At 42.0% G+C, this 15,233-nt stretch overlaps 2 protein-coding genes across 4 annotated transcripts in view; one reads left to right on the top strand and one right to left on the bottom strand.

The window, feature by feature from the left end:
* FKBP9 (FKBP prolyl isomerase 9) overlaps positions 1-5,414 on the top strand; it is a 38,186-nt gene extending 32,772 nt beyond the window's left edge. The window contains exons 9-10 of the mRNA XM_032401809.1: positions 1,521-1,684; positions 4,056-5,414. Of these exons, the coding sequence (XP_032257700.1) occupies positions 1,521-1,684; positions 4,056-4,232 (341 nt within the window). The 3' untranslated portion in view covers positions 4,233-5,414. The remainder of the gene's footprint in view (positions 1-1,520; positions 1,685-4,055) is intronic.
* Positions 5,415-9,518: 4,104 nt separating this feature from the next.
* The window catches only part of NT5C3A (5'-nucleotidase, cytosolic IIIA), a 50,414-nt gene continuing 44,699 nt past the window's right edge, over positions 9,519-15,233 (bottom strand). For 2 of the 3 annotated variants that reach the window (XM_032401810.1, XM_032401812.1), the window contains 4 exons: positions 14,794-14,883; positions 13,399-13,561; positions 12,456-12,656; positions 9,519-11,934 (listed from right to left, as the gene is read on the bottom strand). In XM_032401810.1, the coding sequence (XP_032257701.1) occupies positions 11,833-11,934; positions 12,456-12,656; positions 13,399-13,561; positions 14,794-14,883 (556 nt within the window). In that variant the 3' untranslated portion in view covers positions 9,519-11,832. The remainder of the gene's footprint in view (positions 11,935-12,455; positions 12,657-13,398; positions 13,562-14,793; positions 14,884-15,233) is intronic. The other variant, XM_032401811.1, reaches the window with a different exon arrangement.

The following is a 15,233-nucleotide window of genomic DNA, read 5'->3' as shown; positions in this document are numbered from 1 at the left end:
GTTAATGCCCCACACCTCCTTAAGAAAGCAGGAGTTTCTGTGAAAAAACGCCTTCGGTCTTTAAACCCATGTGTGGGAAATGTCCCTAAAAGGAGTTTTCCCAGTGATTTGTGTTAAGTGAAGCTGAGGCTTCCTTCTGGAACAGGTTCCTGGGACAGTGGAATGCTACAGGCCTTTGCTTTTCACTTCTCCTGAACCTGTAAGCTATCCATGAAGATTTCCTTTAGGAAGAGATGAGTGTCAAGTTCGGAAATACTAGCTTTACCTTGCCCTCACAGCTGGTATGGTTGACTTCATGATTTGGGCCAAAATGAGTCCTACACATAGGGGATTTGGGAACCCCATCTTCTTCAATGTTTTATGTTCCTACTTTCTGGAGATGGGAAGTGCCAACTTATAAAAGATACACTTTGGGTTGATTTTCTCTTTTTCACAATTTTTTTTTTTTTGGCTCAGCCCAAGGAGCATGTGACTCTTGTTCTCAGGGTCGTGAGTTTGAGCCCCATGTTGGGTGTAGAGCTTATTTAAAAAAAACAAAACAAAAAAACCCCCGCAACTGCCTGCTAGTCTCCCCAATCCAAGAAGAAACACTTAAAAAAAAATGTGTACCCTATCAGACCATGGGATATATAATAAGTATTTGTAATATATAATAATTTCAAATAAGACATATTATATATGTGTATATATATTCACATGCTTATGTAATTTCTTTTGGGTTCATACTGTATATACTGTTCATAAATTTGTTTTTATAGTCATACTTTAGATCAGGATTTTAAGGCATACTGTAATATTCTGAAGGTTCTGCTGTAGGATTTATTCAAAAGTTCTACAACTATAGTCTCTACTAGTGGCTTTCAAACTTTTTCACCAAGACATACAGTAAGAAATAAATTTCATGGGGGTACCTGGGTGGCTTAGTCGGTTAAGCATCTGACTCCTGGTTTCAGCTCGGGTCATGATCTCATGAGTCATGGGATCGAGCCCCACTTTGGGCTCTGCACTCGGTGGGGAGTCGGCTTGAGATTCTCTTCTTCTTCCTCTGCCCCTCCCCCTGCATGTGTGCACACGCACTCCTTCTCTGTCTTCCTCTCTCTCTCTCTCAAATAAATAAAAACTTCTTAAAAAAAAAAATACATTTTATCTCCCCATCTGTAGTACACATAAGCATGCAATTTATACATATATACATATACATTTAGTTTTATATATAAAATTGAACTCAAGTTTCATAAAAGCATACCTATCCTTTCTAGGTGTAGTGTATCCTTATCTATTCTATTCTTAATTAAAAAAAATGCTGGTCACCATCCTGTAAATGGATTTCATGACCCACTAATGGTCACTACCTACAGTTTGGAAAAAACCTCTTGCTGGTGTGGAACTTTCTTGCTCTCACAAGAAATGCTTGCCACCCATGAGGCAGTTGGAACCCTGGGTGAGGGGAAGGAGGTTGAGATGGGCATGCCCGCTGTCTGGTGGCACTAACACTGTCTCTTCCCCTGTCGGTGAGGCAGATGGAGAAGTGCCCGGCAGCGCCGTCCTGGTGTTTGACATTGAGCTGCTGGAGCTCGTGGCCGGTCTGCCTGAGGGGTACATGTTCATATGGAATGGCGAGGTGTCACCCAATCTCTTTGAAGAAATCGACAAGGATGGTAATGGAGAAGTCCTCCTCGAAGAGGTAACTGACCTTTGAAGGAAAGCGGGACTAAAGGAGCCAGGGGAGCCTTATTGGGGCAGGGGATCCATTCTGAATGTGAAGCCTTCCTAGAGTGAGGAGGACACCTGTGCCTCTTTCTTGCCATGATGGTAACCTGCACACGCTTGTGTACCAAGCACTTCTGTACACATGCTCTAAGTTGAAGCTCGCAATTCCTCTTTGAAGAAACTGAAGCCCTGAGGGGTATGGGGCTTGATTCCAGGGCTCACAATTCAACTCTCAGTTCCTGGGTGCTCACTGTGTGCCTGCATTATGCTAAGAGTTTTTCACATATATTATCTTGCCTGGCCCTTGTGGCAGCCATGTAGTCATCATCCCTGTTTCAGAAGAAGCAGCTGAGCACAGAGAAGGTAAATGGTTTGCCCAGGGTCACACAGCTACCCAGTGGTTTGAGCCAGGATACATATCCTGGTCTTGATCACCTAGGTGCTGGGTGGTTTCTCCTGTAGCGAATGCCCCTTCGTGGCGCTGGGCAGTAGACTGGTCTGTCTTGTCACACCCTGCTAAATTCCACTGCTCTGCCCATTCTGTATCTGCTTATTCAAGGACAGGGCTCCAGCCTTCTCCACTTTCTGACATCAGTCGCATTTTCCTGGCTATTGGGTGGTTCACATGCTCTTCTTTTCCCTTCTCTTGGTGCATCTTTCCATTTCTTTTATTTCTTTGCTCCCTTCACAGCAAAAATGGCAAAACTCTTTTAAACCCACTCCTGTTAGACATTTGTCCCTCCATGTCACTGAACCTGGTCTTGCTAAGGTGACTGGTGCCTTTCATGTTGCCGCAACCAGTGGTCACGTTTCACTCTCCTCGAACTTGGACAAAGCCAACTGCTTCGCAGGATGCCTTCTTTCCCTGGCTTCCAGACCACACTTTCTTGGTTTTCCTTCGCCTTCACGAGTCCGTCCTTCTCAGGAATCTTCTCCCTGATCTCTTCATGTCAGAGTGCCCCAGCCTGAAGTCCTGAGCTTGTTACCTTCTCCACCTTAACATCACTTCCTGGGTGATCTCAGTCCCGTGGCTTTGCCATCCATAGCCCCGTGACATCCAAACTTGTAGCTCCAGTCCAGTCTTCTCTCTCTACTTCAGACTCCTACATCTAACTACCCACCGGATATCTTCACTTTCTGAACTCCTGCTACGTCCCTCCTCTGGTCTTGCTTCACCCAAAGCCTTCCTCATCTCCTCTGATGGCAACTCTCAGGCAAGAGCACTCAGTCATCTTCGACTCCCCTCTTTCTCACATAGGCTATAATTAATCCAGCAGGAAATCGTTCTAGCTCTATCTTGAAAATTTATCCAGAGCCTGACCACTTCTCACCATCTCCACTCTATAGCATTGTGGTCCAGTGCCTGCTGTGTCTGGCTTGGACCTCCACGAAGGTCTTCCTGCTTTCACCCTTGCCCCTCACAGCAGCCAGAGTGAGCCTTCTAAAACTTAAAGTGGATCATGGCTCGCCTTGTCTCAGAACCCTGAAAAAGACCCCCATTTCCAAAGTTTTCACAGTGGCCTGGAAAGGCCCCCACAAAGGTTCTCCCTGACCTGGTCACTGTAACTTCCTCTCCAGCTGCTCCTTCCCACCACCACCAGGCATGCACCCCCCTTGGGCCTTTGCACCAGTTGTCTCTCCTCTCAGAAGACACTTCCCTGGATAACTGTTTGGCTCCTTCCCGCCCTTCCTTCAACCCTTTGCACAGGTCTCCATTTTTCACTCTGGTTTTACCCTGACCGCTGGATCGGGACCTCAACCTCCTCCCCTACCTGTGCTCTTGATCTTCCTTGCTTGGCTCTACTCTTTTGTTTTCTAGAGCACTTCACTTTCTAACTTAATATGTGATTTCTTTATTTTTTTTTAAATGTTCCTTTCTAATTGTATCTTTCCTACTAGGATATGCTAGAATTACAAGGGCAGACTTTTTTTAAATTGATGTCTCTCTAGGATCTTGGATGGTGCTCAGCACACAGTAGACAAGTTTTTATTGTATGAATGAACGAATGAATGAATGGGCGCAGGCAGCAGTGTTCTCAGGGGCTAGGGTGGTTAGGGAATTAGCCTTTGGTGGAGAACTAAGTGTTGATTAGGGAAGAAAGGATAGCTGTGTTTTGGGTGCCTGGAACCTAGGGGCTCCTGGAGTCCTTAGTCAGGGGTTTTTAACCTGCATCTGGAGGGGTAAAAAAAAACCAAACAGGTTGTGTAGCTCATAAAATTGTGTCTGTTTTGTGAGCTCAGCCTCCAATTCCAGCCCCATCGCCCTCGGGATGCTCTGTTCAGGCTCTGTTCAGGCCCAGGCTCAGCTGCTGTATCTCATGTCCTATCTTGTTCCCTCTCTCCAGTTCTCAGAGTACATTCATGCCCAGGTGGCATCTGGCAAAGGGAAACTCGCTCCTGGTTTTGATGCTGAGGTGATCGTGAAGAATATGTTCACCAACCAGGACCGGAATGGAGACGGGAAGGTCACGGCAGAAGAATTCAAACTCAAAGACCAGGAGGCCAAACATGATGAACTCTAAACCTGACTCAGGCCACTTGTGTGACACCAAGCCCCCTGTCGTGGCAGAACATGAAGTGAGGCGTAAGGGTCTCTCAGAAGGGGAATGGTCCACAAGCAGTAGATGGTCACACAGTACCTGGGGCACGTCAGGGATGGGTTGATAAACATGGTGAGAACTTTAGGCTACATGCCAGTGATACGAAACAAAATTGGTTCGAGGTGCCTTAGCAGGGGCTGTGTAGAATATTGAAAAGGCTGCCCTGTCAGCCATTGTTTTGTGAGCCTTCCGGGTAGTTTTGTTATTAAAGGAAAATAGTGTCATACAGAAGTTACAACCATCTTGGTGGGAACAGAAGAGAAAGTGTCCAGGATATCCACATAAAGAGGATTCACATTTTTTTGTTTTTTAACTTGCTGGTGTTTTAAAAGTGTTCTCCAGATGAGCAGAAAAGACAAAGGGCATGTCCCAGCAGCATTCCCCGAAAGCCCCAGAAAACTCTGTCAGTGGCCTGTACAGGTTCTGTAATGCCCAGCTTCCACTTCCTGCCACACACACACGCGTACAACTCGTACATGTGTGCTTTTGTAGGTAATCAGGCCCTACCTGTTGTGGTCTTCTGATTGGCTGGGTAACTTGGAAGTTAAGAAGAAAATCAGTGACCAACAAAAGGCATCTTGGACCACGAGTAGAGCATTTGATTCTGTGTTTGCCGTGCAAGATTATCTGCTTCACCCTTTCTTACTCCCATTGCTCTGTCGTCCCTGAATCTTCCGGTCAGATAGATACGCACAGGGCTGGTGGCTAAGCCATGCTCCAGAGTATCTCACTGTGACCAAGATGGAAATGTCACCCCAACAGATGAGCATAAACAAGGTGACATATTTCCACTCATTCGTGTCCTGGAGAGGGAGGTGCCCGAAAGCCCAGGGGCCTCTGTGTAGGGAAACAAGGACATGGTTATCTTCTAGCCTGTCCCCATGTTACGCAGTAACCGCCTTGCTGCCTTACATGCTCTGTTCCCAAGTGGTGGTGGCATCCACCCTGAAGTAATCAATGATTTTCCTTTGGAAACTGCTTTATTTTACTAATTTAAACTGTTTTGTACTGATGTAGCTCTGAGATAGTTCATGAAAATGCTGTGCACTCATTCAGTGGAATAAATGTTGGAAGACTCATCGTTTCGTATATAAAAAATTGAATTATAACATCAGGTTTTGTGGAGTTTTACTTGAGGGCTGAGAGGATCCCATGAGAATACACCTTGATTATCCATTGACAGTCCCCTTGATAAACACTCAAGGACTGCCTCTGAATTTGCAGGAGTGTGAGGTCCAGTATACAGCGGTGTGTCAGAGTCCTCGCAGCAAACACACCCTCACGTGGCACTTCTGAGGAGAAGCTGCATAAAGGACTTTACGGAGTGGGGGCAGGGCCCAGAGACCTAGTAAGGATGTCAAGTACCATGACAACGGTTGGGGAGCACCAGTAGGAGGCCGTTCTACCCCTGGGCCTGAAAGGTGAAGGGGAGCCACAGACATGCCCAGAACTGTGGCTGGTACTGCAGCAGAGGAGTGAGGGCAGAGACCCCTGCTTCTCTGTCCTGTCCCTGGTTCCCACTAGCTGAAGCCAGAGGAGGAGGAGGCTAGGGGCTGGTAGTCTTAGAGGTCAGCTTTTGGGGGCGCAGAGAGACTGACTGCAGGGATTGGAGTGGGAGCAAATGGGGGAATGACTGGCACATGTATAGAGGAAAATGTATGTTTTTTAAAAGCAAATGCTACTGTTTGCAGAAGCAACTTCGGGGACTCTGTACGGTTTGGAAGGCAGAGAAGACGCCTGCCGCGGCCTTCCTGGCTGCTGTTGTCATGGTAACTGGCATTCTTCCATCTGCCTTCTACAGAGCGCACCTTCACTCCTGATTTCCTATTTAACAGAATTCCTTAAGTGCACTACATAGGTTAATAATCTTGCTAAATTAATTTGTCCTTTGGAATGCATCTGACCTGTAACACCTCACTATCCTTACACATCTTCATGAAGATAAAAAAAAACCTGTGCTTATTCTCTGCCCCCGTTTTTAGTCGGTTCTGATTGAATTTCTTCACTGGCGGTTTTCTTTGGTGGTGGAGACAGGTTGGCTGAATAAAAGACACGTTTCTCTGGGGAAATTAAGGACTGTGGGCCTCAGAGCTTCCAGAATAGAGGGAACCCTTAGCTTGTTTTTGTGTTTAAACTCTGCCTGCCCAATGGCTGAGCTGGAACCTTGGTCTTCTCTGGCCTTCAGACTCAGACTGAAATGCTGGCTCTTCTTGAGTCTCCAGCCTGCCACCTGTTTTGTTTTGTTTTGTTTTCCTTCCCAAGCCTTACTGAGGTATAATGAACAAATAAAACTGTAAGATATTTAAAGTGTATGTGACGATTTGATATATGTATATATGTTTACTTGTGAAAGGATCTCTCCCCCACCTAGCACCTCACTTTGTGTGTGTGTGTGTGTGTGAACATTTATGTTTTATACTCTTACTTAGCAAATTTTAAAACTATACAGTACAGGTCACCATGTTACGTAGTTAATCCTCAGACCTTGTTTATCTTACAGCTGAAAGTCTGTACCCTTTTACCAATCTCTATTTCTCTCCCCCCGCCCCCCCGTAACCACTTTTGTACTCTGTTTCTATGACTTCAGCTTAAATTTTTTTTCATGCCACATATAAATAATACTGTGTGGTATTTATCGTTCTAAACCTTTGGCTTGTTGTTGAATGCTCCGTGGGCACTTCCGTTCTTCCTGTTGCTAAGGAGGGCATTCAGTTATCTGTGATTGTGTCGGGGGCTTTAATCTCTGGAAGGACCAACTGCTCAGATGGCCTCACTTTATAATGCTGATGCAACACGTGTTTACATTTGCATTATTTAATTTGGGTGACAGCTCCGCCGGCAGGAATGTGAGTACTCATTAGGGAGCCAAATATGGGGTACAGATGCCACGGGGCATTTTTCTTAATCATATTTTATACACAGTTTTTGTGTTGCTGCTTGAGGCAGCTTGGATTTCTTGATAGGACAGCTATCACAGGCTCTAGATTGGGACCACCTAACTTCTGACTTATGCAGATTTTGAACTCTGGGCCCTAAAGATGAAGTAGGTCATTGATGCCCAGTGGGAGATTAGAGCATCTCAGTGAACATGACATCTGAGTATGCATGTGATCTGTGTCCTTGAAACACCACTAGGCTAACCTTGCAAGCATAAGCTATCTGCATTATTTTGTTAAAACCCGGTGAGTTTTGATCTCTGATTACTTAGGAATTTATAATACCTTTCAAAATTATTACTTAAAAGACAGAAAAAAACATTTCATTTTGGCAGGAGAGTTGACCTGACTGCAAGATTCTACGTAAGTGCTGATACACTGCACTCCAACGTCTTAGGTTTCGAGGAACAAGGTTGCTCTCTTTTTGTATGTTATGTATGTATGTGTGTGTGTGTTTATTTTAGAGAGAGAGAGCACGAGTGGGAGGGGAAGAGGGAGAGAGAGAATCTCAGGCAGACTCTGGGCCTAGCACAGAGCCCGATGTGGGGCTTGATCCCAGGACCCTGAGATCATGACCTGAGCCAAAACCAAGAGTCAGACACTTAACCTGAGCTACCCAGGCGCCCCAAGATGGCTTTCTTGGGGATCTGCATCTTTTTATAAAGTAAGAATACTGCTCCCAATTATTTATTGCTAGTTGCAGATATAAAACTTGCATGGTTATTGAAATAGTGTTTGATTCTGTGTGGTCTTTCTCCTTAATGTTGGAATTTTAATAGGTCAAGGGAGTCCTTCCAGCTTACACTGGCCATATTCGTATCTCATTTAAACCCAGACAATTAATGCCTGGTCCCAGCCAAAATTTCTCCTTTGAGCTCTAGTCTAGTTGGTATCTTCCCTTGTGTACCTCACAGGTACCTCAAACTTTGCATGTCCAAAAGAGAATGTGCGTTCCCCCTGCCTTCCCAACACCCTCCACCCAAGCCTGTTCTTTCCTCCCCCACCTCCACTTGCTTAAACCAGACATCTTCGAGACCATTCCTCCTCTCTCACCCCACACGTTTAACCCAAAAGCAAGTCTTGTCATTTCTAAATCTAAACTAGTGAAAATGATCCACTTCTCCCTGAGCCCTACTGTAATTTTTAGTGCAGACTTCTGCAGCAGCCCCCTCACTGATTCGCTGGGGTAGATCTGCCCCACCAGTCCATTTTCTGCATGTCAGCGTGATCATGGCACTCCTTTGCAGGGAGAGTAAAACCAAACTCATGATTTACAAAGCCCTGTGTAATCTGGCACCCTCACCTCCCATTCATGATTCCGTTCTTCCCTTTGCTCATAACACTGTTAAGCCAGTTCTCAGTTCTTTGAACACCTTCAATTTTCTTACTCAGGACCTTTGCACCTGCCATTCTCTCTCCCTGGAATGTTTCTCCCTCGATTCCTCACATGGCTGGCTCCCTATCCTTCAGGCTTTGGCTGAAATACTATCTCTTCAGAGCTTTCTCTGGCTGCCTTGTCTAAAATATTTGTGTTGGTTTCTTCATAGTATCTTATTTCTGTCACATCTGCTAGGATGGAAGCTACAGGAGGGCAGGAGGCATGTGGGATGTGTTAATTACTGTTTCTCTAGAACCTAGCCCACAGCCAGGACTTCAGTATTTGTTGGACAAGTAACTGTTCATTTACTCAATCCTCACCTCAAGTTCATACCCCAATTTAGAGATGAGGAAACCAAGGCTTAGAAAAGTTAGAAACTTACTAAATATCCTAGAGAGAATCTAAGACTCAGATCCAGGTTTGACTGACTTGAAGGCCTGTGCCCCTTACAACTTGGGCACATTTTATCTTATCTATTAAACCTGTACTGAAATACCAGAGTAAGTATAAAACACAGCAGGATTGGTGAATCTTGAGGTAACCTTGGACAAGTTCCAGGATTAGTTATTCAAGATCCCACATATCTTTTCCTTCCTGATGCTCCATGGGGTACACCAAAGAGAAAACCTTGAACCTAAAGTGTGGTTAAAAAAACCTTTAATGGGGCCTGTGGGTGGCTCAGTCAGTTAAGCGTCTGCTTTCAGCTCAGGTCATGATCCCAGGGTCCTGGGATCGAGTCCCGAATCAGGCTCCCTGCTCAGCTGGGAGCCTGCTTCTCCCTCTGCCTGCCACTCCCCCTGCTTGTGCTCTCTCTCTGACAAATAAATAAAATCTTAAAAAAAACCCACAAAACCCTTTAATAATCTACCTAATCAACTCTGGTGTCTATTAAACATACCATGGAATGCAGAGTTCTTGTAAAATCACTCTGGAACAAACTAGTATCTCTGATAGTTGTTTTTGTTTTTCAGTTTCATCAAAATCGTTCATCTCAGCACCCAAAACTGCTTTACCTCCTAAAGTAAAATTCAAAATTGGAAAAAAAAAAAAAAACCCACAAAACCCAAAAAACCCTAACAGCTAATGCTAGACCCTTTAGAGAACATGGTAGTGACTACACACTGCCAATATTCACTAGGGCTATGAAAGAGATTTCCATCTCCTCCATCCATCCAAACTGCTTCGTGGATGGGTAAGAGCTAACCATATTGAATACTGGTGCTAAGCTATTCTAAATGCAAATACAAAACTTAAAAGCACACATCGGTGTTGATGAGCGCATGTCATCCTCACAATGTTACATCTAGAGGATGTATCATTACCTTCACTTTACAGATGAGCAAGCTGGGACACGGGTTAAATAATGTGTCTTGGTCACACAGCTACTAAATGGTAGAAAGAGGATTCAAATCCAGACAGTTTGACTCTATAGCCCATTTCTTAATGGCTACACTAAACTTCTCCGAAAGCTGAACTTGAAAACAAATTATTTTAAATATCAGTAGAAACGGGCAGTGAGAGGTGATAGGGTGACAGGCAGATTGTAGAAGAGGCAGGGGCCTTGGTTTGGTAATCCAGTTAGGGCATGGCCGGAAGGGGCTGGAGAACCTGCATGCCCTCCAGGCCCTCATTTTAAAGGGAGGTGCCTGACCTATAGTCTTAGTACAGGGCTGAGCCATGACTAGAATGGAGGTCATAACTTCAGTATTCTTTACATTTACACCATGCACCATGCTTCTCTTTAGAAGCATATTATAAGGTCTTTTGGAAAACAGTCAATATGGCCAACTCTAATAGCAATACGGGATAAAAAGCTACCATTAGATCAGAAATCCCCAACTTAAGCAGGGAATAGTCTACTTTTGGCCACTACAAAGTTTGTTTCATTGTTTATTATAAAAAGCAGAGGTAGTGGTAGAGGATAAGGATGGGCTGCCCCAGGGAAAAGGTTTTTACTGCAATGCCTTGCCTACCTGCCACATCAGATTGGACTAGAGACTGCCGACCACGCTGGATGTCCAGAGCCAGCTGGAACAGGCTCTGTGTCACAGCTCAGATGCTTTATGGAATTAGTGGCTCGGAGACTCTGGAGTGAAAATGGTTACAGTCAGGGTCACATTTATCACCATGGCAAGTCTAAACCTTGTGGAAACCAATTATGGGGCAGCAGAAATTTGGAATGGGAAGTCAGACTGCAGAGAGGAATGCCAGTTCCTAATTTAGCAGTACTCAGTTTTAGTTAACAGGAGATCCAGCTACACTTTGTTCCCTGCCGGTGGCTATTTCTGAAACTCTTAGACTTACAACAAAGTACCCTCTTTTACTGATACTTTCAATGAGGGAAAACAAATTTTCCCAGTCCCCAGTATTTTCTGAAGGGCTGATTAAATTTCCTCTGCAACTATCTTTTTATCCTTAAACTTATAATGTGTAAGTTTAAAAATATTCAATCTGAATAGACACTATGACAATGACACTAGGATTTATCTCTCCCTCTTTCCCTCTCTCTCTCAAACACACAGGAAAAACATAGCAGGTGCTTAACAGGTATTAGTTGAATAAATGAATAATAATTGTCTGGACAGTATAATTTAAAAAGGCTTTTCATTTCATATGTATTATCAGTGCTTCAATATAGAACATTTTGTAATGACTAGTGACATGTGGATACAAATGGTTTTTTTCCAACACTGAGTGCCAATATTTTCTGGCAAATACTTTCACGGAACAGAATAACCAAATATAATACAATTTCAGGAGACGGTGATATTATCAGCATAATTCACCCCAATTACAAAAATGGCAACAGTTAAAGTCATGCACATTATTTCACCATTTCATAAAACTTCTTTTTAAACTTATACAAACTTTCCCAGAGTAAAAAGTTTCCTCAAAAACCTCATGATAACATTACACTAAAAAATTCACTCTGGAAATGCAGGGAGTTATTTTTCAAATTTTGGCTTTACGATTTTCTTTTTCAATCTGTTAAAAAATAGAGTTGAGGAGTGTGTTGAGAGAGGTGGGAAAAAAAAGGAGCTTCCAGTTGCTGGATTCAATATGTCCAAAAATACCTCAGTGATGGAGAGAAAAAAACTTCAAGAGCAAGAACGCATTATAAATAGAAGTCTTTCAGCAAGATGAATAGGTGAGCAGTTCTTGCATCAGTTGCACCCACAGGAGAGAGGTCTTCTTGAAGAATGCTTGTTTACAGAATCTTCTGTAAGATAGAGTTGGCTACATCCAATGATTCGTCTTTTACTAGAACAATGTCATAAGAGTCCATGTACTTTTCTAAAAGCTCATCCACCTAAATCAACAACAACAAAAAATTACATGGATGTGCAGGAAGAAGCAAATAGTTTCAGTGTGAATCTCATTGTTAGGTTTAATCTTTTGGGCAAAATGTAGCAAATTAAATTTACCTTCATAAAACCTTTGAAATGAAGAAATACTTTCAAACTTTGAAGACTCATGGACATAGAAATCATCCCACATGGTGGCTTTACTCCTAAAGTCATTTCTCTCTAGTCCAGGGGTTCTCAACTGGGGAGACTGTGCCCAAGCAACACCTGGCAACATTGGGGACATTTCTGACTCTCATGACTAAGGAGTGCTTCAGGTTTTTAGTGGGGAAAGGCCAGAGAAGCCACCCCAGTACTGACGGCACACATAGGAATCCTAAATCCCTTAACCACACCAAAGTATAGGGTTAAAGAGCAATCAAAATGTCTCTAACTACTTTCTCACACATGTTTAATAACAAGCTCCCATTAAGCTCCATCCTTATTTTTCTTACAAGAAAATTAAATGACAGATCTATATACTTACTCTATCATTTAGATATCCAATTTTCAGGATGTGTTCAACATTGGCTACTCCATCTGCCATTCTTATGTCCCCTTGGGAATCTCCCAACAGAATGATGTTGCTATTGTCTTTTAGTCGATTGAAATATTCTGTGTTCTTCAAGGCACCATCATGTTTGTTAAATACATGAATTAGTTCGCCTTTAAATCCTTTCAGCACTCCCTATAAAAATATAAATCCTTTGAAACAAATAGGTTTCAAACTGCAAATTCTGTTTGTTCTATTTTCACATTCATGATAGGTAAGAAGGGCTCTGAGAAGTTAATGACTTTCTAGAGACTACTTTAAATGTCAAACACAATGAGCTGAAAATCCAATTTTTACTTTTCATTTGTTTCCTAACTGGAGGTCCCATTTTCTGTATGTCATAATGTACTGTTTTGATTAGAAGAGTTTGTTCAAATAACGACAGTTCTAATTCACTTCTTTTTTTCTACCTATGGATATTGAGTCTTCAGAGTTGCTGCATTAAATTATGTTAAAAGAACTTTTCCTAATTTTAATATTGGTCTGTAGCTTGGGATACAAAATTTAAGAAAGGGGGCACCTGGGTGGCTCAGTTGGTTAAGCGACTGCCTTTGGCTCAGATCATGATCCCAGGGTCCTGGGATTGAGTCCCACATCAGGCTCCCTGCTCAGCGTGGAGCCTGCTTCTCCCTCTCCCTCTGCCTGCCTGTCTGCCTACTTGTGACCTCTCTCTCTCTGTCAAATAAATAAATAAAATCTTAAAAAAAAAAAAAAAGCTTAAGAAAGGTATAACACTGGGAGTTGATAAGTCCCATAATAGGCCTATTGAGTGACCTAATTTAATGAATATACATTAAATAAAAAACAATTGCATTTATATGATTAAAATATATTCGGATTTTAAAAGTAATTATGAAGAATGATTTGCTGTACTTACATTGTCATCAAAATCCATGAAGTTGGACACTACAGTGATGTTCGGGTGATAAACCCCAGCTTGATGGATTACCTCCTCTAGTATATCACCAATACCAGCCGAAAATATGAACACAGGGATACCATATTCTTGGAGCTTATCAAAGAAATTCTCATACCCTTCCCTGAAAGATGGAGGTAGGAACTGATTGTTAAAGAGCAAGATATATCTCCTTTTCACCTAGAAAGAAAAAAGCAAAACATTTCTACCTAATTCCATAGCTCATTCGTATTCCCTTTTCAGAATACTGCCCAAGAGTGTGGTGATTGATGTCTATGACAATAGTAGTACAAGTTTTTCAAACAACAGTTAACTCTTTGCCTTCCTGTTAATAAATTCTAATAGTACAAATTAGATGCTTTTAGACTCAAATTAAATATGGATATAAGCCTACAGTTCACAATCTACACCATTTAACAGCAAATAGTTAACCACATCTTGAAAAGCTTCACCCTGGGAAACCCATTTAGGGTGAGCTGGAGCACCTCCTGCTGGTCATCCTGCTCAACTACTTCCTCTTAGAAAACTGGAGGGGGGTGGGCAGGAACTGAGCTGCATTCTCTTTACATCTGGCATCTCTCCTACCTAAGGTTTAACAGCTGTTGGTCATGTTCTTAATCTAAGTTTCTCCCTTTTCTACTCTTCCTGGGCTACAGGCTAAGCTGCCTACAAAGGAATGAAATACTTACTAGCTGTCCTTACACTCTTTCTGACACTTAATGCTTTCCTCCTTAGAGGTAGATCACCTTAAAATGTAGCATCATCAAAAAAAAAAAAGGCATCATCATATTTACCTAATGAGTTGAAAATTGTTAGAGGTGGTAAACCGTATTGAAAAGAAGCTTAAAAATTTTTATCTTATCATTTGTGTATTACAAATATTTTTATTATTTGCTAAATCATAGTCACTTTTCCTAGAGATAGTTTTCAAGGAAGTCTGAGAATTCAGAAAGTAGATTCATGTAACTTTATACACTTTGAGCAAAAATTTTTTTTTTCAACTTGATTTATAAACATTCCTTTTATATTTCATGTCTTTTCAAAAGTATTCTGTTAAAAAATTTCAAAATTGTCCTGGTTTCATAAACTTCTAGAAAGAGAGAAAGAGAGAGAAAGAGAGAAAGAAAGAAAGAAAGAGAGAAAACAAACTTAAATCTCATAAGGCTCTTATTCCCTATACCAAGATGTAATATTCTAATTCTAAATTCCTTACCTCACCCTATTCTGTGATAGGTGGCATATTTTGGCTTTGTTTTTATATGCAACATAGTTATATATTGTTTTAATAAAAACACACACTTGAATACATATGTAAGTCTGTAGACAATTAACAGCAAACACACCCAAGAAACTTACTTGAGCATAACATCAGATTCTGCCACAATTTCTTTAAGTTTAGCTTTTGGTAAAGCTTGTTCAACAAGCAAACCATGTGATTTAGTATACCTGGAGTTTATGTACAAAGACAAAGAGAATATCAATTAAAGCAAATTAAAACTATCATCTTCATTAAAAAGCATTCTTCAGTAATAGATAATGCAGTGTTTCATTCATCATAATTTGGACTTAAATTTTAGAAATTTAAATTCATCACTAATGAATGTATATCCTAATGTCTCAAAATAAAATAGAACATGTTCTCACTGCATTTCCCAGTTCTCCCCAAAACCTCTTAGTTTAAATGTGTTAATAAGATAATGAAAAGATACGACGTGTAAACCTTTCCTCAGTCTACAGATAAGAGCTGAATCCAACCTGGGGAGGAATAATCACTTCTCTGATTACAAGAATTAGAG

Source organism: Phoca vitulina, unplaced genomic scaffold, assembly GCF_004348235.1.
Source record: "Phoca vitulina isolate PV1807 unplaced genomic scaffold, GSC_HSeal_1.0 scaffold4, whole genome shotgun sequence".
Taxonomy (NCBI): Eukaryota; Metazoa; Chordata; class Mammalia; order Carnivora; family Phocidae; genus Phoca; species Phoca vitulina.
Note: the sequence above shows the minus strand (reverse complement) of the source record. Positions and strands in the feature narration are given on the sequence as shown.